At 34.5% G+C, this 22,750-nt stretch overlaps 2 protein-coding genes and 1 long non-coding RNA gene across 4 annotated transcripts; all 3 read right to left on the bottom strand.

The window, feature by feature from the left end:
• Positions 1-9,010: 9,010 nt before the first annotated feature.
• Positions 9,011-11,156, bottom strand: LOC132054431 (uncharacterized). Of its 2 annotated transcripts, none has more exons than XR_009414299.1 (4): positions 11,078-11,156; positions 10,728-10,967; positions 9,684-9,890; positions 9,011-9,091 (listed from the first exon to the last, which is right to left on the bottom strand). It is a non-coding gene; the product is annotated as an uncharacterized LOC132054431 (long non-coding RNA). The 2 variants fall into 2 exon arrangements; XR_009414298.1 differs by having other exon boundaries at positions 11,042-11,115.
• Positions 11,157-12,803: 1,647 nt separating this feature from the next.
• Positions 12,804-16,368, bottom strand: LOC132051731 (uncharacterized). The gene is made up of 3 exons (XM_059442923.1): positions 16,346-16,368; positions 13,646-15,946; positions 12,804-13,364 (listed from the first exon to the last, which is right to left on the bottom strand). The coding sequence occupies exon 2, from the start codon at positions 15,942-15,944 to the stop codon at positions 15,228-15,230; it is 717 nt and encodes a 238-aa protein (XP_059298906.1). The 5' UTR covers positions 15,945-15,946; positions 16,346-16,368; the 3' UTR covers positions 12,804-13,364; positions 13,646-15,227.
• LOC132053802 (uncharacterized) lies at positions 13,192-14,916 on the bottom strand. Its single transcript, XM_059445905.1, has 2 exons — positions 13,800-14,916; positions 13,192-13,364 (listed from the first exon to the last, which is right to left on the bottom strand). The coding sequence occupies exons 1-2, from the start codon at positions 14,914-14,916 to the stop codon at positions 13,192-13,194; spliced, it is 1,290 nt and encodes a 429-aa protein (XP_059301888.1).
• Positions 16,369-22,750: the final 6,382 nt, after the last annotated feature.

Here is a 22,750-nt window from a genome sequence, read left to right as displayed (position 1 = left end):
TTAACCAGGGTCAAAATAGTTTACAACATCCGGGTAATTCCGGGGTTAATTAAAGTCTAAGGAGTCGCCACCTAATTATTTACGGTGAATTAGGGCACCTAAAATTTATTAAAGTTATTTTCTAAAGTCAACTCCATTTTAAAGTCTACGAAACCAAAAGATCCTAGGTAAGGGTTCGACTAACCTAGAGGGAAGGTATTAGGCATCCTCTAAGTTCCATTAATAATGGTTAATCCGACCGGACTTAGGTGAATTAATTAGGCTAAGAATGTAGATGAAGTATTTTATAATATGTAAGAAAATATCTTGCAAGTATTGCCAAGGCTATAGTGGAAATATAAGTATGCTATTTTAAAAAATAAGACTTTTAGGAAAGATAATATTCTTTTGCATAAAAAGACTTTAATTATAAGTAAACTAAGAAGTGCAGGAGGTATGATATTTTGTAAATATTTGGAGAAAATAAGTTAGGCCAAATAGCCAATTAAAAGAGTTATTTAATAAAAATCCGAAGGGTTATGAAAGACTATTAATTCCATGTAAGCTATACGAAGGTTGTTTTAAACAAATATATATATTTCTAGTGTTGGAAAGGAACTAAAGTGGAAGAGTTGTCCGTTGAACTAGTTTGTCCTTTATTTCTTAGAATAAGCTAACGTTAGTGTAAAATTTGTGACGTTTTAAATTTCCAAAACAAAGAAGCGTAAATTATGATTCTTTTAACCAAAATGTGTAATCCTACTATTTTAAGAATCAATTATTTTTAAAGGTTATAGATGCCATAAATAACTGTACCATAGAAGGGGAATGGAAACTATGAGGCTAATTATGATTTTCATTAAATTAAACTATCCCTTATGCTAGAGCTAAACCCATTACTTTACTAGAAGTTAAGCTAAAATAAAAATGAGATAAGATGTTGGTCATACAAGCAAATAAAATACACAACAAGTAAAGTAAGGAGGGAGGAAAAGGAATGAATGGATCTGGCCCATTTATTAGGGCCCATCCGCTGCGAACTGTTCACGTCATTGGGCTTAGGCCCAGTGAAAATTTTTATATTGCTGCTACGACTGTCACTGTTCATTGGGCTTCAGCCCAGATTTTGTTTCTATTTGTGCTGCGGCCGGAGCTGAGGGAAGATGACCCGAGGATATTATGTTGGGCTTTTAGCCCAATATCGAATGCAGGAGATGACGAGTTGCTTGACTCGTATGCGATGATCATGCGTAAAAAGAAAGAAAAAAGAGAAGGATTAGTATATAATCCATAGATAGTATTAAACATGTAAAAATATAACTCGCACAAATTAATAGATTGTGTATATCAGTTGGTCACGAGATATGCCTTGACTAGGCTAAGCTAAATAAGTAACAGATCATGCCTGACTTGTGAAAATAAATTCGTCATATGGGACTTATTAAGTTAGACTAGTTTAAGCAAAGCCGAGTGATTCGCTTATAGAGCAAAACAAGAGGATTTTCTTATCCTAACTATGATCACTTGGGCCTCAACAATCCAAGTTAAAGTATTGTAGATCATTTTATTGAAGCAAATTAGGCCAAACATGGTGCAGCTTCTCAACAAAGGAAGCAATGAACCCGCCTAGTACATCAACTAATCATACAAATGTACCAATGATGCACACAAGCAGAAAACCATACTATTTAAACATGCTGAGATAGATAAGATCGACATAACCAAACAAAAAGATATTAACGTGACCATACGTTAATTAACAAATGAACTATTTACCTCGCATACAAACAGTTAGTAACCAAATGATTAAATTGATATTAAAGTGCAGAAAAATAAAAGAGAGGAGATATACGAAGAGTTTTCAACTATATCCATCCCATGCTAGGATACGAATAAGAAAGGAACTGAAACACTGTTTGTTGAACCTAAAACCAAACTAAAATACAATAAAGCCTAAACTATTCAACCTAGATCATTACGGTTTCCTAACAGTTTCCTAATGGTTAACAGGTTTGGCATTAATCAGGAAAATCACCAAAGTTATTAATGTCGATCATACAGATCTGTTTTACTATGGTCAAAAGGAAGAAACAGCCAAGCAAGGACCTATTCCTCTAATAATCACACCTCAACTGATACCCTTCATTAGTGGGGTAGCATCAGGAATATAGAAATGGCTCAAAGCCAACTCATTATCAACAACATTCATCCAGACATAAACATATGGATATTGCTAGAACTAATACCAATCTACACTAAGACATGAATAGATGAATGTTTTCAATGGAAACTAAACTAAAGCGTGGCCGTATGGATACTCTATACTTGTTAAACTGCAATCGACTCAACATAAAAATACACGAGCCCTAACCAGCTACCAGTTAAAATCGATTAGATAAAGCAACAAGGCATACACGAACAAATTAAGCTGACTGAAACAACACAGAGATATTCTTCGCGGCATAAGTGATATGGGACCTCTTTCAGATGGCTTAATCTAGTTACAAAGAGGTAAAATGCCAACAAATGAATTCAGAAGCAGACCATGAACACGACTAGCTATATCCGAATGCATTTTATGAACAGCGTGCTTATTCCAGTCGCGCAACGGCAAAAATTTCATGCCTTATGTAATAACAAAACAGGGGTCTTAAATCATATTTTAAAGTAAAACACGGAATATGCTGACTGAGTATCAATCATCATTCAAGATTACGGATTCAATTTCCTAATGCGCGACGTCGACCATAACTTCTTATTTCGCGATATCGAGCAAACGAATCTTAACACAGCCCCAACTTGAAATTAAAATACTTTAAACATACGAATAAAGGATCCAAACACGCATCGAACATCCAAACGAACTAAAAATGGAAAGAAGAGATCGCACTGACCTGTTTTGTGTACAGTGAAATGGGACGTCGAGGGTCTCGAATTTACGCTCGAACTCGAATGAACCCGAACCCGAACCCGATTAAAGTAACTAAAGCTTCAGATCGGAGAGTGAAAATAGGGTAACAAGTGTCTGTCTTTTAAGAATGAGGCTGTATTTCGAGTGAGACTGTATTTTTTCAGAAAAATTTGGAATTGCCTTCCAAAAACCAAAACCCCCTTTTTCGGCTGAGGATTTAGAGTGGTATTTATAACAGATTAGTGCTAGGGTTTCATTTTCGAATTTTTTTTTTAGCACCACCCGTAAAAGTCACGGGTGTAGAATCGTTTGAAATTTTGAATCAAAATCTGAAAAAGTATCGTTTTGCTCAGATTTCTGATGAAGAACTTTTGTCCCCTTTCGAATTCAACTTTGACTTAGTTGAAAAAGGAGAGGGTGAGAGATGGTGATATCATTTCTTGCACAAAAATAGCAAGGCAAGATCTGTTTATGGTGAAAGAGGGACTGAGGTTTGGTTGAAAAGGGAAGGGGTGATGACGAGGAGAGAGTAGAGAGAGGAGAAAGAGAAAGAGAGAGTAGATGGGTGAAACGGCGTGAAGAGAGATGGAGAGGAAAGGAAAGAGGAGAGACGGCGTTAGAGAAGAAGGAGAAACAAAATTAGGGATTAAGTTAAGGATTGGGCCGGGTCAAGTAGAAACGGGGATGGGCTGGTCCGGGTAAGTTGTGAAATGGGCCGTTTGTTTTGGCTGAAAATGTGGCCCTTTTCTTGCTTCAATTAATTCTTTCTTAGGTTTCTAATTTGGCAACTAGTACAATGAAGATAATTACTAATTAGCATGTAGAAAGTAAAAATTTAACAAAGTGTAATTAATCTAACGAGTACAAGATCTGAAAATGAAACGATGACGAATCATTTAAAAATTTGTGATAAAGTAACGAAAGTAATGTTGATAGAAAATAGTGAAAATGAAGGTAGTGGTATTAATATTAGTAGACATAAAAATAGCAGTGAAAATAAATATTTAGCTCGTTAGTAAATTTAAAAGCCCAAGGAAATAAATTGGAATAAAGGAGGGGCAAAATCGGGTGTCAACAACAACATGATTAGCATCGCTGTGGGTTTCAACATTTGGATGAGGAAGACGGTCTTGGCCTGTTTGATGCCTGAAAATATAAATATAAAAAACAAATAAGAACAATAAGGAATAACACTTTTCGGATAAAGAATAACCTACTACTTGAGTACCACAAAGTTTAACACTTTCAATAAAGGCAGCTAATTTTTAAGAAAAGCTAGAAGAAAAGATTATGGTGATTACTGCAGCTGCCACTTCACTTTTGCATGGATAGTGGAGGAAGTAGTAACATTATGTTGAGGGACTATAGGAAAGGGAATTGGACAGTGCAAGCAACAATGGTTTTTATAGAAGCAAAAAAGATTATTGTTGGAGAAATGGTTCTTTAAGAAGCCAAATTCAGTGTAATGACAAGTGGGATAATCTCATGAGAGATCACAAGAAAGTGAGGGAATATGAAAGAAGAGTGGCTGAAAAGTTAGCTGAAGGGGATGGAAGTAATAATATGTTGTCTTATTGTAAGATTGAGAGGAATGAAAGAAAAGACAAGAACTTGCCTACTAATATGTTGCCTGAGATTTATGAGGCATTAGTTGAAGTTGTGGACAAAAGAGGTCAAAAAGTGCTTATTGGTGGCAGTGGTACTTCTTACAAGTCCAAGCACAACTTCTTTGTCTCCAACATTGCAACAACAATCCCCCATTCAACTTCATTGCCACTCCCACCACCACCACTGTTGACACCCAATTTTGACCCTCCTTTCTTCCGATTTATTTCATTGAGCTTCTAAATTGGTAATAAATCAAATAGCTTAGCTTTACCATTTTTACTAGTTACTTTCGCTATTATTATTATTATCATTATTATTATTATTCTTATTAGTACTATTACTATTACTACCAATACTATTATTACTACTATTACTACTACTACTAATAATAATTATTATTATTATTATTTTCTTTTTCATTTTTATCATATTTAAGGCTCGTGTTCATTGACTTAATCAAGTAGAAATACTATTCTAGTTTTACACTTTATGAATAGCTACTATAATATTTTACTATAGCATTTTTATTTCGCATAACTTTGGAATATGTCATAATTTAGTTAAGTGCTAGCAACTATAATTTCGTAAGGTATATTAAATAATTAGTTACTTAATATTAGTATACTAATATTACATGGTATTATATAATATGACTGAAAGAATATATTTTATCCGACTAAAAGCTTTAAGAAATTTAAAGAAGAAGGGAAAAAGGCTAATGGTTTCAGCAAATTTAAGAGCTCAAAAGGTAGCAACCAAACACAGCCCAATTAACCCCAAATAAGCCCAAATCCGTCGGCCCTTTTTTAGAATGACTAGATTTCCCTTAGGAGAATAAAAACACCTAGGTTTTTATCTCATAACAGCAGCCGCTAACCATACCCTCTTCTTCTTCAATTTCTAGCAAAGATTCAAACCTCACCAAGCGTTAGACAGATAATGTCCGCCCATTTTCGTGCAAGCTTTTTTGTATCCTTATGTGAATGACGATACATATAGGAAATTTCAAAACCAGCATAAATCTCTACTTTTTCAGCCATGTTCTGACCAAATCACGTGAAGATCTGTTCAAAACGCCTTCAATGTTCGGATTGAACGGTTTTATTTGACTCGATTCAAACTCTAGATATTTTTAAAAAATCCCGCCCAAAGTACTACTCCAAGAACCCTAATCTGGATCTATAAATACTAACATTTGGAACCTTAGAAAGGGGAAGGAAAAAAAAGAAAGAGCTTTTAGCCGCCTCTATTCCCCTTGAAAGTATTAATCCTCTTCATTCTCAATACCTCATTATTTTTACTCGAAGTAATAAGTTATTTTATTCTCTCTTTTGCCTCTGCCACTACCTCGAATCTGAGCGTATTCAAGCTCGGAGTTGTTAGTGTTCGAGATCTAAGACCCCCGCACCCTAGTTCGCTGCACCCAAAAAAGTTGCAGCATTTTGATGATTCGTTCGCTGCATCGTGATTGCCCTTTTAAGGCAATGTTGCTGCATTTGAGGCTGCCTCGTTGCTACCCTTTTAGTTGAATTAATTTGCTACTGTTTTGAGCACTTTTATGGGTTATTTGCGGCACTTTAAGGCTGCCAGTGGCTGCACGTTTTGGCCAAAGTATTGCCGTGTTTCGTGGCTGCAAGATGTGGCACTTTTGAGACTATTGAGAGCAAAATACTTGCTGCTATGGCTACTGCACTCCAGGCAGATTGGGGCCTAGTAACTGCTGTATTCGGGCAGATTTTATGTTGCATTTTTTGACCATACAGTTGCTGCGTATTTGGGAATATTATCTATTGCATTTGAAGCAAAACATTGTTGTGGTCTGGGCTAAAATTTGCTGCTTTTAGGCCGTCTTGAAATAGCAACCACACAGTGAACAAACTTGGCATTTTCGATATGAATAGATTGACTTAGCAAATGTGCTTTCTCTTAACCTACCCTGTCCCTAAAAATGATTCGCATAGTGATTCCTTGAATCTTGTCGATTTTGGTTGTGCTTGTAATTAAGTTTCATGTTTGTTCTCTTTGCAACTTATATTCTATTGAACTTGGTTGGTCATTTTCTTTAGAATTCATCTTTATATGGTATTTTCCTTATTAAATCTCTTTCATGTCCTAATCCATATTGTCCTTTTCTTTTGCATGTACACTTTTGGGAGCGACATGGAGTCTTCATAAAAGACTCGCCGCCGCAAGCAATCTCGTTTGAGAATAATGTTTGCCGCCAATAAATCCAAGACTTGCGTTTACATCTTCAGCGACGCCTCTCATGCTCTCGAAAACATACCCAAATAGAATACGACGGATGGGGAGAAACAACGGAATTCCCCTCGCATCGCGTTATCAATTTTACGCTTTATATGTTTTTTTGGATTTTTGAATTGCTCGAGTAATTTACTTCATAGGTCAAGGATACTTCAAATAGTTAATCTTATGGGGGGTAGTTTAGAGATGATGGATTAGAGTTCAATAAATTTTGAAATGACGTCTTAAAGAGCTTGTTAGTTTAAGTTAAGGATTTTTTTTAGTTATTAATTTCATAGAAGTTTACCTCTAACTATACTTTAGATCAATAGTGATTTTTTAATTCAGTCACGTCAACTGAATCTTAAATAAAGAAACGTCTGTGAGCATTAAAAAACAAATTTTTGGATAATAACTTTACTTTGTTTAATTTAATCGAGCAACCTTTTTCGTGAACTAAAAGTTATCACTTTTACTTAACTCCCGTTTAAATAAAGTGGCATTTCATCCTTAAGTTATTAACCCCTTTTTTTTAAAAAAAAAGTTTAAGTTTAGTTATTTATGTACAACCCCTTTCATACGAGATATTTTTTTGAAAATGAGTAATGCTAAGATATATAGTTTATAAAAAAAAAAAAAAATTCAGTTCATTTAAAAGTAATTGTTTCCTCGTTCAAATTTAGAAATGCACTATTATTCGCAAAGCTCTTTACTTCATTACCTATATTTTTTTTTTAGAAAATACCTTTTCTCTCAAAATTACTTATAAGGCATTAATCTATTATATTTTCTCTTAATTTTTAACCTAAGTTTGGTCGGTAACCGTATTTAGCGGATCTTAAAGGATGCCTAACCCCTTCCCTTTAGGATAATTAGAACCCTTATATAGAATTCGTTAGGTTCGTTAGACCTTAAAAATGGAGTTTAGTTTAGTAATATTTATTTAATAATTAGGTGTCCTAATTCGCCCCAAGTAATAAATTGGGTGGCGGCTCCTTTAAATAAATAATATAGGAATCGCCAATGTTGTCTTCAATCTTGCCTGCAAATGAGTATAACAACCACCGGCAATAGCACAACAACAACCACCTCGGCTACCTGTCTTCCTTACGCTTAACTTTTACCTACCAAAAGAGGTACTCTTTCTCACATTTTTATTATATTTAAATTTCTATTATATGGGAAAGTAAAATAGTGAGAATCACACACATTTATTAGTACACTGATTGTATAGTCACTATTCACCAACTAGTAGTACTAATGGGAAGTCCATTTTCATTTGCATCTAATAGCATTCAAGTCCTACTTAGATGTACTGTCTCTTGTGGTAAGCTGCTTCCATATGACAATTATTGTTCCATTTCCACCTAGAACTAGCAACAGAGGAAAATAAATAGATGAGGCTGATATAGTGAACTGATTAACTTGACAGACGCATATTGATTTCACAAGCAACACACAAATTCAAATGTTTTCCAAAGTTTAAAGAGTATAATACATTCACACAAAAGTAGCAATATATCAAGATTTTTCAATTGTCATTACTATGAACCAAACAAAACAATATATTAGAACTCTAATGGTTGCCAAAGAATCAATTACCAGAAAGCAGCATAGGCAGAAAAACATACCGTCGTAGCACTACCCATATCAGCCAACTCGGCTGGCAATTCCATTCCTTGTTGGACCATATATCTTGTTAGAAAGTTCTCAAGAGCACGCCTTCTAGATCTCTCACTTTCCACCACGGATTTGCTCCCGCATCTTCAACTTCATCTCCTCCATTTCCATGATCTCGATTAGCTTGTGTCAAGATACACCCTTAAATTGATAGGTCGTTTGGCCAAACACTTCGAGTAGGTGTCGCTCATAACCCACCTCGAACCCGACCGTGCTCCTTTCCTAACACTTGTGCAAGTGAATCAAATTCTGAAATTTTCTTTGACATGCCATCCTGACTTTCAATCCTCTCTATTTGCTCCTACATAAATTTAGTATCAACCATTAAATAAGAATTTTTATTTTAGGTATATAAAGAAAATTGATCAATTATTACTTACACCAATAAGCTTGTCGCTTCATTCATATATGTCGAGTCTTTCCGTCATGTGAGTCATGGCCACAACTCTCCTCTACTCATTGGTCTCCCACGTTTACGCTCCTACATTATCATGACCACAATCATATATTTAAAACTATAAGACCATGAAAAATTTGAAGAACAGGAAACAAATAACTTGAGCTTTTTAATTGACAAACCTCTTTCAAATTTTTCTCCTAGGTAAGCTTTTTGAACCATTAGTGTGTGTAAGTTTGCTTCCGTCGATTTTCAAAGATTTCGCTTTTGCACATCTTCTCGCACTTGTATTAACCAAGAATTAATAAAAGCCATAGTTGAATTTTTCTTTTTCAAATTTTGAAAACAATTAAACCCATAACATCATCATTAAATGCAGGGTCTAAACACTCCACAACAAACACAGATAAAGATAAAACAGTTAATATATGCAACAACATTTTCAGGAAAAAAAAATCCCTTTGTCCAACAAAGACAAAAACTCAAACAAAAACAAAAAACAGAAAGAAGCACCAGTTGTAACTAAATCAAAAACCTGTTAAAAGGGTATTAAGAGGAGATGTAACCAAGAATTAATAGAACAAAGAGAAAGCTTAAAGAAAAGATTTACTGAGAATGGGAATTGCATATGTAACAAACTTTTGTTGTTTGTTTGGTTAAAAACTTAAAAGGGGAAGGACAGTTTTAGAAGTGTCTAAGAAGAGAGGAGAGACTGATGGGGGCATTAAAGAGTTTGTCAGTCACTAGTGTGTGTTTGTGTGAGAGAGAGAACCAATTTTTTTGTTTTGTTTTGGCTCTTAAAACTATTTGCAAAGCTCTATTGGTTTGAGATTTGAAGCTTAAAAAACCCACCAAATAATATGTTACCTGTGTTTTCTTATCCTTGCGGTATTGAAGAAACCATGTCCACTGGTCAAGATCAATTCCACCGGGACGTCTTGCAACATTTTCCTCAAAAGTCAGTGACTCTTTATAAAAGCTATGATAGAGGGAACATCTAGTATCTTTCCATGTCTTTCCAATACTCTTCATCATGTAGTCTCTTAATCGACCATCCTCCACAAGAATCTTCTTCTGCATAAGACAATATATCATTAAACAAGTCAGACATCTATCTTCATCTATTATTCGACAGATTTATTATAAGCTGTTGGGAGATAGAGAAAAGGTGAAACACACTACAAATAACAAAACAAAGATGGGACCAAAAGTTAGGTAAAAAGAAAGCAGATTTAACATCTTTCCTTCTACTACTACTAGTTCTTTTCTTGCATCCCACATTTATAATGGCTAGTAACTCCATGGTCCCAAAAAGGCATTTTTCACAAACAGACAAGCAGGTTTCTACTATTTCTAGTAATGGACATGATGAAGATGATTTTCAAGTAGATATCCAAGAGGAAGAGGAAGAAGATAATCAAATTGCAAGAGGTGTAACCAGCCATATTTACTTGAAGCCACCTCATTCTACAGGGCCAACGAACAAAGATGTAGTCTTGAGGCGAATACGTCATAGGAAGCAAGTAAACAAACTCAAAGCTGCTACTCAATCATTGCTTGGATTTCCTTTTAAATTTTCCAAGAATGATAATACTAATAAGGTCACTGATCCTCAGATGATTAGATGGGTTGATGATGCTTTTGCAGCACCTTAGATTAGATTAGGTGATGTATTTACTAATTATGCTCTTCAAGCCAATCCCCTGTTCACTCTTTTTTTCCGTTTTTAGCGATTTTATATCTGAAGCTTACTAGTTCAATTAATACGAAATATCGTTGTAAATATGCTTTGTAGTGCCTCTGATCATTTTCTATTCAGACATTCCATATTTCAGGAATTTCCGGAAACATACCCCATCTTAGGAGAAATAAATAGTTATTTCAACAGAAAAAAATATAATAATAGTGCACCTGTATAATGTCGTCATATACGCTATTCTTGTAGTTAACTGGAACCTTGCCATGACTTGTAACACATAGGAAATATAGAAAAGTCAGACCCTAAATCTCCCATGAAGCCACCCAAGAGACCACCTGCATCATCTATTGGTTGGCCAAGCTCATTGCACGGGATGATAATCCTTTTACCCGTAAGAAGTGACCAAATATCTCGCACCTTCAGTCTTCCTTCTGTAATGGTACCACCCTCATCTAGAACAAAAATTTGTCATACTTTAAATAATATCGTTGCCAAGCAAAAATACAAGAGTAGTAACGATGCTTACCCATAAGACTGACAATCCAATAGCTCTTCTTCTTACTTGCAGTAGTCTCACTAGAAGTAGGAGGGACATCATCATCATCCGATGAATCGATTCGATGAAGCATACTCGAGGCCATGTGTCGGTGGCATGCTAACATGATCACTACCATTAGACGACGAAGCACCAGAACGAGCTCCAGTACAAGTTTTTGATGCAGAATCAGCTTCAGGTGGTGCAACCTTAAAGCATTTACACCTAACCTCATGAGAATTTGCGGTGAAGTGATCTCTCGTATCAAGTGGTGTAGCCTTGAACCTTCTTGGCCTAGCCATTGCTGTAAATATAGGCGTAGTTAGTAACGCATAATTTTAGCAACAACCAATTAAAAGCAGAGACTTTAATAGAGAAAATTGAAGTCAAAATTAACATCAAGTGTCAAGACAAACCTATTATACAAAGTGAGGAACTCTAATTAAATGTGCAACAAACATTTTGGATGAAGCGTTGTTCATTTAAAACTTTTTAAATCTAGTAGTCATATTTCTAAATAATATTTATCTTCATCTTCTATTTTCATCCCTTGTCAATCGTAAATCTTGATCGCCATCAGGAAACCGACTACCCAAATCTTCTTGTGAAGAAGAAATGACATCATAAATGGACTCTTCTTCTGTTTCTTCTCCCATGTCATACAAGTCTCTTGGTTTTAGATGAACAACAACACTCCATTGTTTTTCCTTTTCATCATCAACGTAATATACAAGTTGGGCAGTCGTGATGCCAATATATACGCTCATGCTCTTCCCGATCACCAAGATGTATCAAATGGGAAAAATTAACACTCGTAAATCCCAACTCGTCTTTTTTTATGCCTCGTCACAAGAGGTGGTATTAGCCCATTGACACTTGAACAATGTAACCGTAAATTGACCATTGTAGTTCAATTCGATTATGTCCACCAATTTTCCGTAATATGGAACACCTCCAACTACCATATTGTTGTCACGGTTGCTTGCATAACTTCTAGTATCAAATGTACCAAATACTCCACGCTTTGAGTTTTCAGCCCCTGCTCTCGTGATAGAGTTCTAAATTTGAACCCATTGACATTGTATGAAGTAAATCTCTTAGCTTCTTCAAGTGGTCCAACTGCAAGCCACCTAAGTTCCCTGGAATGCTCATTGACGTCATTCAAAATCTGGCATTGAGAATGAGCCATATGATTATACATGTAAAAAGAATATTTATGCAATCAGCATTTATTAGATAATTACATTGTATAAATTTCTTGGTAAGTGTTAAATGGTAATCTAACAAAAATAGTGACTAACCTGCTATAAAAGGGCGGATCCAAGATTTAAGTTCCATGCATTTAATCTTTAAAGTTTTTTCAGCATTGAATCTATTATATAGTACTATGTAGCTATGGGTTTGTATCGGGTGAAAATCATTTCCATCCCCCCCCCCCCCCCTTCCTTTTCCTTTTACTAATATCTAGTCACTGACTAGTAGCTTTAAATATTGACCAATCACAAGAAGGGCAAAACGTAATTTCCTTTGTCTTCCAATTTAATGGGCTGCCCTAATTAATTAATATTACCCTTAAAATTTCACAGTGCAATCTCTCTGCCAAAGTGCGTCATGTTCTTCAGCACATCACCAAACACTCAGGTTCACTTTGTTCTTAGATTAAGTAGGTTTATTCTTTTTTTCCTTCTAATGCTTGTCTATTAGGATTAAGGGGAGGATTTGGTCAAGATACCATTGCAGGCTGTTGTTACTGGGAACACCATTTTTTTTTCTCATGAAACTAACCGCTCTGTTTCCTCTTGCGTGTGTCAACAAGAGAACATAGCTGATTCTCATAACATAATATATTACTCTTGCTAATAATACACAAATCACTTCTGGTAGGAAAATCTAAAGAACTACTATAGAAGCCTGAACAAGCTAAAACATTTCTACCCTTCCAATCACCTGCTAGGATCATAAACACACAAAATTAAAGCTGTGATTTTTTATAGCAGATATCTTTGATAAACAGCTAGCTCGTCGATCTCACTTAAACACGAATGCACAACGCGCTTATCAGATTCCTTTAGTTTATGAACAGCTCCACAAGAAGTGAAACTGAGGGGCATATGTGATCAGTGAACTTTATGCGGCTTCTATCAATCAAATCCTCCTTCATCTCCACTGCTATCACCAAACATGGCAGCCATTTTCATTGCCAAATTTGCAGCCATTTCCCTCCTTTGGAAGTCCGGCATTAACCTTAAGCTGTCTCGGACATTCCCAATCTCAAACATTAAGTGTTTCAAATTCTCAAAATCATATGCTGTTCCTTTAGCATCAATATGTTTTTAGCAAACAATGTTTATGCTCAATTCATCCATGAAAACAAGATGTTCATCCATGAAAACAAGATGTACATCCATAAAAGACTGAAATTTTTTCAAAAAAAGTGATAAGTTTTCAGTATAATCAATAAGCTAGCCATATGTTCATCCCAGCCATAAAACGTGTCACGTCAATTGAATGAAACCTGTAAATTTAATAACATGAAATAATTATTATTCAGTTTAAGAACTCAAAGTTAGGAAAGTGATAAAGTAATGAACTTACTAATGGAGTCCACCCTCATTTGTAGTTGATTTTTTCTTTCCACACGTTCTACTATTATGTCCAATTTGATGACATATTGTGCAAATGCAATGAACTGATCTCTTCTTGGCTGGTTGTTCATCCAATTCTCTTTTTCTTTTCTTTGGTTTTCTACCTCTCTGCTTCTCTATATCTTCACGAGGACACCCAACAGGGTGATCTACAGCTGGCCATTTGCTCTCATCTGGAACCGGATTGATTGTCTTAGAATAAGTCTTCACATAAAAATCTCTAGTGAGTAGAGGATGAACAAATCTGGTAGGATCATCTCTAATATGAGTCATGCAACATAGTGCATGTTTGCACAGCACTCCACTAATTGGCCATTCTCTACATTGACAAGACATTTCCTGTAAATTCACCACATAGTTTTTTGAGTCATTTACTTCAAACAAGTGATCACTACCTCTGAAACAAAGCAGCTTTTTCCCCTCCTTCTGATTTCGATTAATTCTTTCTCTCGCTTTTGATGGAATTGGAGTTGCTAGAGCAACGGCTTTTTCATATCTTTGTTGAAATCTAGTCATAGTTTTCCTTCTAATCCATTCCAACAAAGTAAGAACTGGGTTTTCTCTAACTTTCACCACAAAAGCATTGAAAGACTCGGTCATGTTATTCGTCACATGATCGTTTCTTACATGTTCATCAAATTTATATCTTTCCCAACTCCCAAGTGGTTCTTTGCCGTCATACAAAAGCCAATTATAAGCAGATCTGCTTATTTCTTTCATCTCATCCATAACTTGCAAAAAGTCTTGCTCATTATAGGCCTTAACTGCTGCCCAAAAAAGTTGTTTTAACTTTGGACCAGGATTTTTTACCTTAAAATTGTTATAAAGGTGTCTTGCACAAAATCTATGATTTTCCATAGGAAAAACTTTTTTCACGGCATTCTTGAGCCCTTTTTGCCTGTCACTCATAAATGTGATGCCTCCAATAGCTCCAACAGAATTGGACAAGCAATCAAGAAAATACTCCCATGTCAGCCCGTCTTCCCTATTAGCAATCATGACTGCTAAAGGAAAAATACCTGAATTTGCGTCAAGTGAAACGACAACAAGTAATTGTCCTTTAAAGGGGCCCTTCAGAAAACAAGCATCAATACCAATAAAGCACCTACAACCATTAACAAAACCATAACCTTGTGCCTCAAAGCTAATGTAAAAGTGTTCAAGGATTGGATTGCACCCGGGATTCAGTATATCTAAGCCAATACACTTTAACTTTATCATAACACCTTCATTAGTCTCTTTTAGAATAGCTATGTATTGTGGTATTTTGGCATATAACTCTTTTCATGATCTCCAACAACTATTTTTCTTTGAATCCTTATTGCCCTTAACAACTTTTGACTTCTAATATCGAGGCCGAATTTCTCTTTCAATGAAACATAAAGTTTATCCGCAGAAAAATCATAATCGGCTCTGAAATCTGACTCAAATTGTTTCGCAATCCATCCTGAAGTTGCTCCATGACCTTTCATATCTTGGAGGCATGTGTGTGGACCACTTAATTTTTTAATCTTGTAAGTTATGCCATCGCCTTAAGGGGAAGCACGAATCTTCCAATCACATCCTCTATCTTTACAAATAGCAATAAACCTTCTCTTCTCATTCTTTAGCTTTTCAATAGGAAAACCCTCTTGACGGACAAATTCTTCCATAACTTCTCTAAAATGAGTGACATTATTAAATATTTGCCCCACTTTAAGTAAAACTATCTCTTTCTTCAGTTTCTCATCATAGGTATATTTGAAAACCTCACCTTGCATCTTGCCACTTACCTTTGCCATTGGGTGATCAATTGCTTCATCATCATCACTAACACCTTCAAATACTCCATTTTCATCAGATTCATAATCAGATAAACCATCATCGATATTTTGGTCATCTGAGTGAGCCTCCATATTCTCAATCATATTTTCATCTTCTTCATCGTCGGTCCACTGAAAAATTTCACCCTCAGCTTCATCAAGGATTTCATTCATTATAGTCAAATTTATGTGAACCTCTCCCTTTCCCAAATCCTTGTACATATTAAACAACATGTTTAAATCAGCATCATTATCCAGTTTTATTATAACACCAGTATTCGGATGAATAGCTTCTAAACAAGTAGTTTTTTCCAACCAAGTAGAAGGACCTCCTGTTAAAGCATTATGAGCATCTTCTAGCAAATCCAAAGTCCCATAACAATTATCATCCACATGAAAGACTTGATAGCACTTATCAGGACAATGTAACGATAATGTGAATAACATCCCTGAAATAACACCAATTTAGATTAAGTGTAAGTTTGGTGTATCTTTTAAGGCAAAAAAATAAAATAAAAAATTATGTCTATGATAAAAAGGAAAGCTCCTACATTGTGCAAAACTAGGAAATCCGAAAACAATTTTTTAAGTACACTTAATTAATATGTCACTTTCAAAATACAAAAGATGTAGTAGTCATGCTCCAGAAAATAACTAGCAAAATACAAAATCATATAAAATATGTAGTATTCATGCTCCAGAACACAATGACAAAATAGTTGGTAATCGTAAAGGCAAAACACAATGACAAAGTATGATTTTGTATCTGATAGTTGGTAATCGAAAAGGCAAAACACAATGACAAAATAGCTGGAGGCAAAAGAGTGAAGCTTGTCGAGATTGCGTACCTTCACTTTGCGCGGGTGAAGTTGGGATAGTAGGTTATTGATCACTAGTATACGTACCCGCGCGATGCGCGGATTGTTCAAAAGAAAAAATAGAGAGGAGAGAGATAAGAAATAGATGTATATGAACCGTATGTGACATATTGCGGATATAATATTCTCAGATCAGTCTTATCACATACTAAAATGCGCCGATTGTTCAAAAGAAAAAATAGAGAGGAGAGATAAGAAATAGATGTATATGATCCATATGTGACATATCACAGATATAATATTCTTGGATCAGTCTTGTCACATACTAACATTTTCCCATGGTATATATAGTTGCTTCAACTTCATTATTAACCATTAGTTTTGAGTTAAAAGCTGTGCAGCAAGAGAAGATGAAAAATTAGCATAAAAAACACCAATCTTTTCATCAGGTGAAAAGCGAACCAACTCATTTAGCTTTGCTAATATCTCCAGCGGCTTGCCACTTCCATGCGGTAAAGAGTAGTCCAACATATCGACAACAAAAATTAAATAAAGAGACCAAAAAAATAGTTCTACAACTACATAAGGATCGAATGTATGATTTTTCATAAGTTGATCAAATAAATCGACCAACCTACTGTAACGACACAAGTCATTGGTAGCATTTGGAGCCTATCAAATATTAAAGAGTAGTAGCTAGTGATTGTAATTCAAACGTTTGAATAAACTAATGTTGGATATATTAAGTGTTTAATAACTATTCATCTTTGACTCAAATAGCACTCAATAGTCCACCAGTTCATCTATTTAGCACTCAAACTTTTATGTGTATAACCAAGCAGTGTTCTCCTTTAGTTCTTATTATTTCCCTAGACGTCTGAAGCCAATCAAATAAAAAATGAATTGAAGCAAATGGTTTTGTGTACCTTGTAATCGTCGTGTTTCTTGAAGAACATTTTCCATAGGAATAAAGCTGAATGGAGTAATTCAGTTCCAATGGCAAGCAGAGACAAATTGAAATTATAAAAAAATGCATATCCAAATTGAAAGGCAGCAAAAGTGTGTTAGATGACAATAATGTAGCTAAAATAAAATTTACCATTTTAATGGCGGCATTTGAATTTTTTGTCATGAGCGTTTCTTTATCAACAACTCTAGTAATCTTGAACTCTGCTCCAGGCTTCAAGTCACCTGAAATATGAAACATTTGTAGCTACATTAGTAAGCAAGAGCAAGAATGTTTTTGTACTATGCATGAGGAAGAGTGGTTTTAACTTAATCTGTACCGGAAAACTAAGATAAGCGCAGACTAATCTTACATCATTTAGAGAATTAGGGAGTCGTTCATTATGCATAAGAAGTTTGAGCAAAACACAATGACAAAATAGCTGGAGGCAAAAGAGTGAAGCTTGTCGAGATTGCGTACCTTCACTTTGCGCGGGTGAAGTTGGGATAGTAGGTTATTGATCATTCTTCTCTGAAAAACAAGAAATTGTGCTGTAAAATTTGAAGGGTAATATTAATTAATTAGGGTAACCCACTAAATTGGAAGACAAAGGAAATTACGTTTTGCCCTTCTAGTGATTGGTTAATATTTTAAAGCTACGGTCAGTGACTGGATATTGGTAAAAAGGGGAAGATGTCTATTGTTGAAAGTTGCGGTGGGGGTGGGGGGAGGGTGGGGGCGTTTGATTTTTAAGGCAAAGTTCGGGGGAAGGGGTGGGGAAATGATTTTCGCCTGTTCATATTTCTTGTTTGTTGCAATATTAATTAATGATTTTTTATATATAAATTTATGTTGCGCGTCAAAAGTAATGAGTTGGAATGAACTCGATTATGTAAAGCTTCATCTGCCCATTCTGCTATGTATCTATATGTTAAAATTCACTAATACTAGCTTAAAAAAGATTTAACACAGTCGATCAATGTATATATAACTTAAATTCTTCTCAATAATCAGTCAGCTTTATCTGGCCCTACTCCAGCGCCCTTTTCCAGTTCTGAACTCAACTGTGATTATTACTGATTTGATCATGCAAACATTCCACACATGTCTACACAAATTAAATTGTTAAAAATAATATGGAGTATTTATCTAAGGCTGAACCCGTCGGGGGCCCCTTGTGATTTGCAAGATCTTTCACTTAGACAACTCAAATACGTCTTGTTCCAGTTAGACACCTAAGATGGAGCCCGATATTCCATTTAGACACTTTTGCACAATCAGCCAAATATGTAATGTGTGTGTAACACACTTGCTAATTACGTGGCAAATTGACAAATTAAATTAGTATATGTGGCATATATATCCAAAATAATTATTAAAAAATAAAACACGAGTAGAACAATTATTTTTAAACTATTTTAGTTAATTAAAAATCTTATTTTCTAAGCCCCGTACTCATCCGCTCCTTGACTAGCAGAACCACCATTGATGCCGGCCATCACACAACTTCCAATCTATTCCATTTTATGAAATCTAAGCTAGAGAAATCTTTCCATTAATTATATATATTTTCTCATTTTCAAATGAGCTTTAATGGAGTCTTCAAATTTTCATCTCAATTTCTTCAATCCAGAGTGACAAAACAGTGATTCTGATGGTTCCTTCAGTTGATTTTGATTTCTAGAAAGGTGAAATTATGTGTTTTCTTAACTGGATTTCTTTATATTTTCTTGAATATATTGATGGGTTTAACCCGATTGGGTCTTTTGTCTGCAAAAATGTGCCCTGTTTTTCTCCACCACACCCCTTGTTTTCGTTTTGCTTCTTTAAATTATGCTCAAACGAAAAAAATGAAGTTCCACCGAAATAATTTTAGACCCAGATTTATTTTATGTATCTGTTGTTACAAATGGATTAGAAAGGTGGAGATTTTGTGGTTCTTGTGGTGGGTGAATAAGGAAATGATGGAGATGTGGTGGTTCCGGTGCTAGCAGTGAGAGAGTAGATGAAGAGAAAGGGTGGATATGGTGAAGAAAGTGGTAGGAGGGAGGAAGAAGATGAAGGAGAAAGAAAAAATAAAAAAACTAAAAAAATATTCTTTTTCGCGCTCCACAAAAAGGTGAACTATACGCACAATGCAACATCAGCAAAAGTGTTCAATAACACATTTTAACTCAAGTTCAAGTGTCTAAATGAAACAAGGCGTATTTGAGATGTTTAAGTGAAATATCTTGCAGACCACAAGGGGCTCCCAATGGGTTCAGCCTTTATCTAAAGAAAAGTGTCTAATTATTTATTTTTTGATAATAACTGTAACTATTACCATTACAACAAAATAAAATAAAAATTACACCTAAAGAGCACCTAGTGGGGAGAATTAATTAAGGATGACAAAAAGTTTCAAATTTAAGTTGGAGTGACTTAAGTTATTTTTATTGAGTAGGGGTGACAAAAATTGGGTTAGTGACCCATTTTCAGAAAATCCCTCAATTTTTTTTTTTTACACTTTGACCCCAGTATATAAAACCCTAAATTAACTAAAAAGGAAAAAAAAAAAAACACAAAATTGCAAATGCACAAACGACCCTCTTCTCCTCCTCCTCCTTCTTCTTCTTCTTCTTCTTCTTCCTCCTCTTCTTCCTATTCTTCTTCCTATTCTTGTTCTTTCTCTTCTTCTTCCCCCTTGCTTCTTCTTCCTCTTCTTCTTCCCTCTTGCTTCTTCTTCATTTTAGAAAATTGGTGGAAGAAAAAAAAAATGAATTCACCCGATTTACATATTTTTTTGGACTGAATTTCATTCGTGTATCACCAACTAAAAAGGAAAAAAAAAAAAAAGCACAAAATTGCAAATGCACAAACGAGCCAAAGCTCCTCCTCCTTCTTCAGTGGATTCTTCTTCTTCTTCTTTACATATTTTTTTGGACTGAATTTCATTCGTGTATCACCGGGCATTACTTCAAAGGTGATTTTTTGTAAGTGAACAGTGTTTTTTTGTATCAATTTTTTATCTGGGCAAAGCTGCAGTTTTTTCCAACAAATATCATAGCAATTACAGTTGTTGCAACAACAGCTAAAGGTGCTGTATAAAAACTTCTAAAATTATTGCAACAACTAATAAAGAAGTTGCAACAACTGCTAAACAATTAGTCATGTGCCTTCTGAAGAATTTTGAGAAGTTCCTCTGCATATTTTAAAGTGAGAAATATCTCCTCCATATGTTGAGCCATTAAAACGGCAAAGAAGCTAGACAAAGAGGAGGCCTGGAGTCGCGGAATCATCTAAGTGTAGTCAACATTAATCTAATTATTAATAGGGTGATCCAATGATATTTGACGATGAATTACTAGATTCAACTATATTTGATGACCAATAGCTATATTTAATGATATACTTAATCAATAAGATAGTAATTTGATCATAATAGATGATCAATCGAGCAATTATATGTGTAGTCATCCTTAAGCAAATGATCAATAGGGTGATTTAATTGAATAAATTACTAAATTCAATCATATTTAATAATCAACAAAGTGATTCAATGATTGCTAATGATCAAAAACTATATTTAATGATATTCTTAATAATAAGAGAGTAATTTGATCATAATAGACGACCAATCGAGCACTTGTACGTGTAGACAACCTTAATCAAATGATCGATAGGGTGATTCAATGAATGAATTACTAGATTCAACCATATTTAATGATCAATGAAATGATTCAAAGATTTTTAATGAATAACAATTATATTTAATGTTATTCTTAAACAATAAGATACTAATTTGATCATAATAGATGATCAATCAAGCAATTGTACATGTAGTCAACCTTAATTGAATGATCAGTAGGGTGATTTAGCTATCAACGAAGTGATTCAATGATTATTAGTGACCAATAGCTGTATTTAATGATATTCTTAATCAATAATATAGTAATTTGGTCATAATGGATGATCAATCGAGTAATTGTATGTGTGGACAACCTTCATCAAATGATCAATAGAGTGATTCAATAAATGAATTATTAGATTCAACCATATTTAATGATCAATGGAGTGATTCAATGATTTTTAATGACCAATAGCTATATTTAATGTTATTCTTAATCAATAAGATAGTAATTTGATCATAATAGATGATCAATCGAGTAATTATATGTGTAGTCAACCGTAATTGAATGATCAATAGAGTGATTTAATGATTTTCTTAAATAATAATTATAGATTTTGTGTCAATAAGATAGTAATTTGATCGTAATAGATGATCAATCGAGCAATTGTTGCAACAAATATGTGACTTGTTAGAAATAATTCCAATAGTTTTATCAGAAGCTGCAACAACTCTATGACTTGTTTGAAGCTATTCTTGTTTGAAACTATTCCAACAAGTCACATTAATTGTTGTAACAATTAATGTGACTTGTTGGTTCAAAACTTAAACAATTTCTCAGTTGTTTCAACAATTCATATGATTTGTTGGAACAATTTTCAATAATTCCTAAGTTGTTGCAGCAGTTCTGTGACTTGTTGCAACATTTGTCTAAATTATTGCAACAACTGTTTAAATCTAATATTTGCTGGAAATATCTACTAAATATAGACAATATATAATGAACATAGAGAATATATATTGAACATAAAATACATCCAATTCATAATACTGTTTAACAATAACATAAATCAAACAAATTGACAAAAATAATATTGGATGACTCAGCAGTAGAAAACTTGACATTCTGATCATATAACTGCTTGTTTTTTTGTTCACTGCCGGTCGTTGACTTTTAGATTGATGTAGTATTATCATCTTCATCTCCTTCTTGGGTATGAAGCTCACTAAAATGTGTATCATCATTATCATCTCCATCCTCGCCATCTTCAGATCCTATTCCTACTTCTTTTTCTTCTTCTACTTGAATTGAAAGGCTTCTTTGGTCTCTGAGCTCCCATTTTGGTCTGAAGATTATATATCATACTGACTATGACTTGGAGATTCATTTGTTGTTTCAAAAATACTGTTGCATGTTCAGCAAGGTCATCTAATGGCGTTTGCAATAGCTCTTTTACTATATCTACTTGATGTCGTAGTTGATTTCTGATCTTTTCTTTTGGTTGGAGCCATTTTATCTGCACACAAGGAACAAATAAAAATCATCAATTTTGTGCATCATTCAAAGTAAATAAGAAAAAGAAAAAAAAACTTAAACAATTGATCAAACAAGTACAACATTATTGAAGTTATTGCAACAACTGATGAACATGTTGCAACAGTTGAGGAAGTTGTTGCAACAGATCCCTCAGTTGTTGGAGAAAATCAAACAGTTGCAACAACTTCCTCAGCAACAACTGCAACAACTATTTTGATTTTCTCCGACAATTGAGGAATCTGTTGCAGCAGCTTCCTCATGTTAGGATTGAAATAATTAGGGCGTTATACGAAAGCTAATAATTGCAAACTTTGAACGGCGATAAATCAGAGAACAAAGAAAAAC

This window comes from Lycium ferocissimum, chromosome 4 (assembly GCF_029784015.1).
Source record: "Lycium ferocissimum isolate CSIRO_LF1 chromosome 4, AGI_CSIRO_Lferr_CH_V1, whole genome shotgun sequence".
Lineage (NCBI taxonomy): Eukaryota > Viridiplantae > Streptophyta > Magnoliopsida > Solanales > Solanaceae > Lycium > Lycium ferocissimum.
Note: the sequence above shows the minus strand (reverse complement) of the source record. Positions and strands in the feature narration are given on the sequence as shown.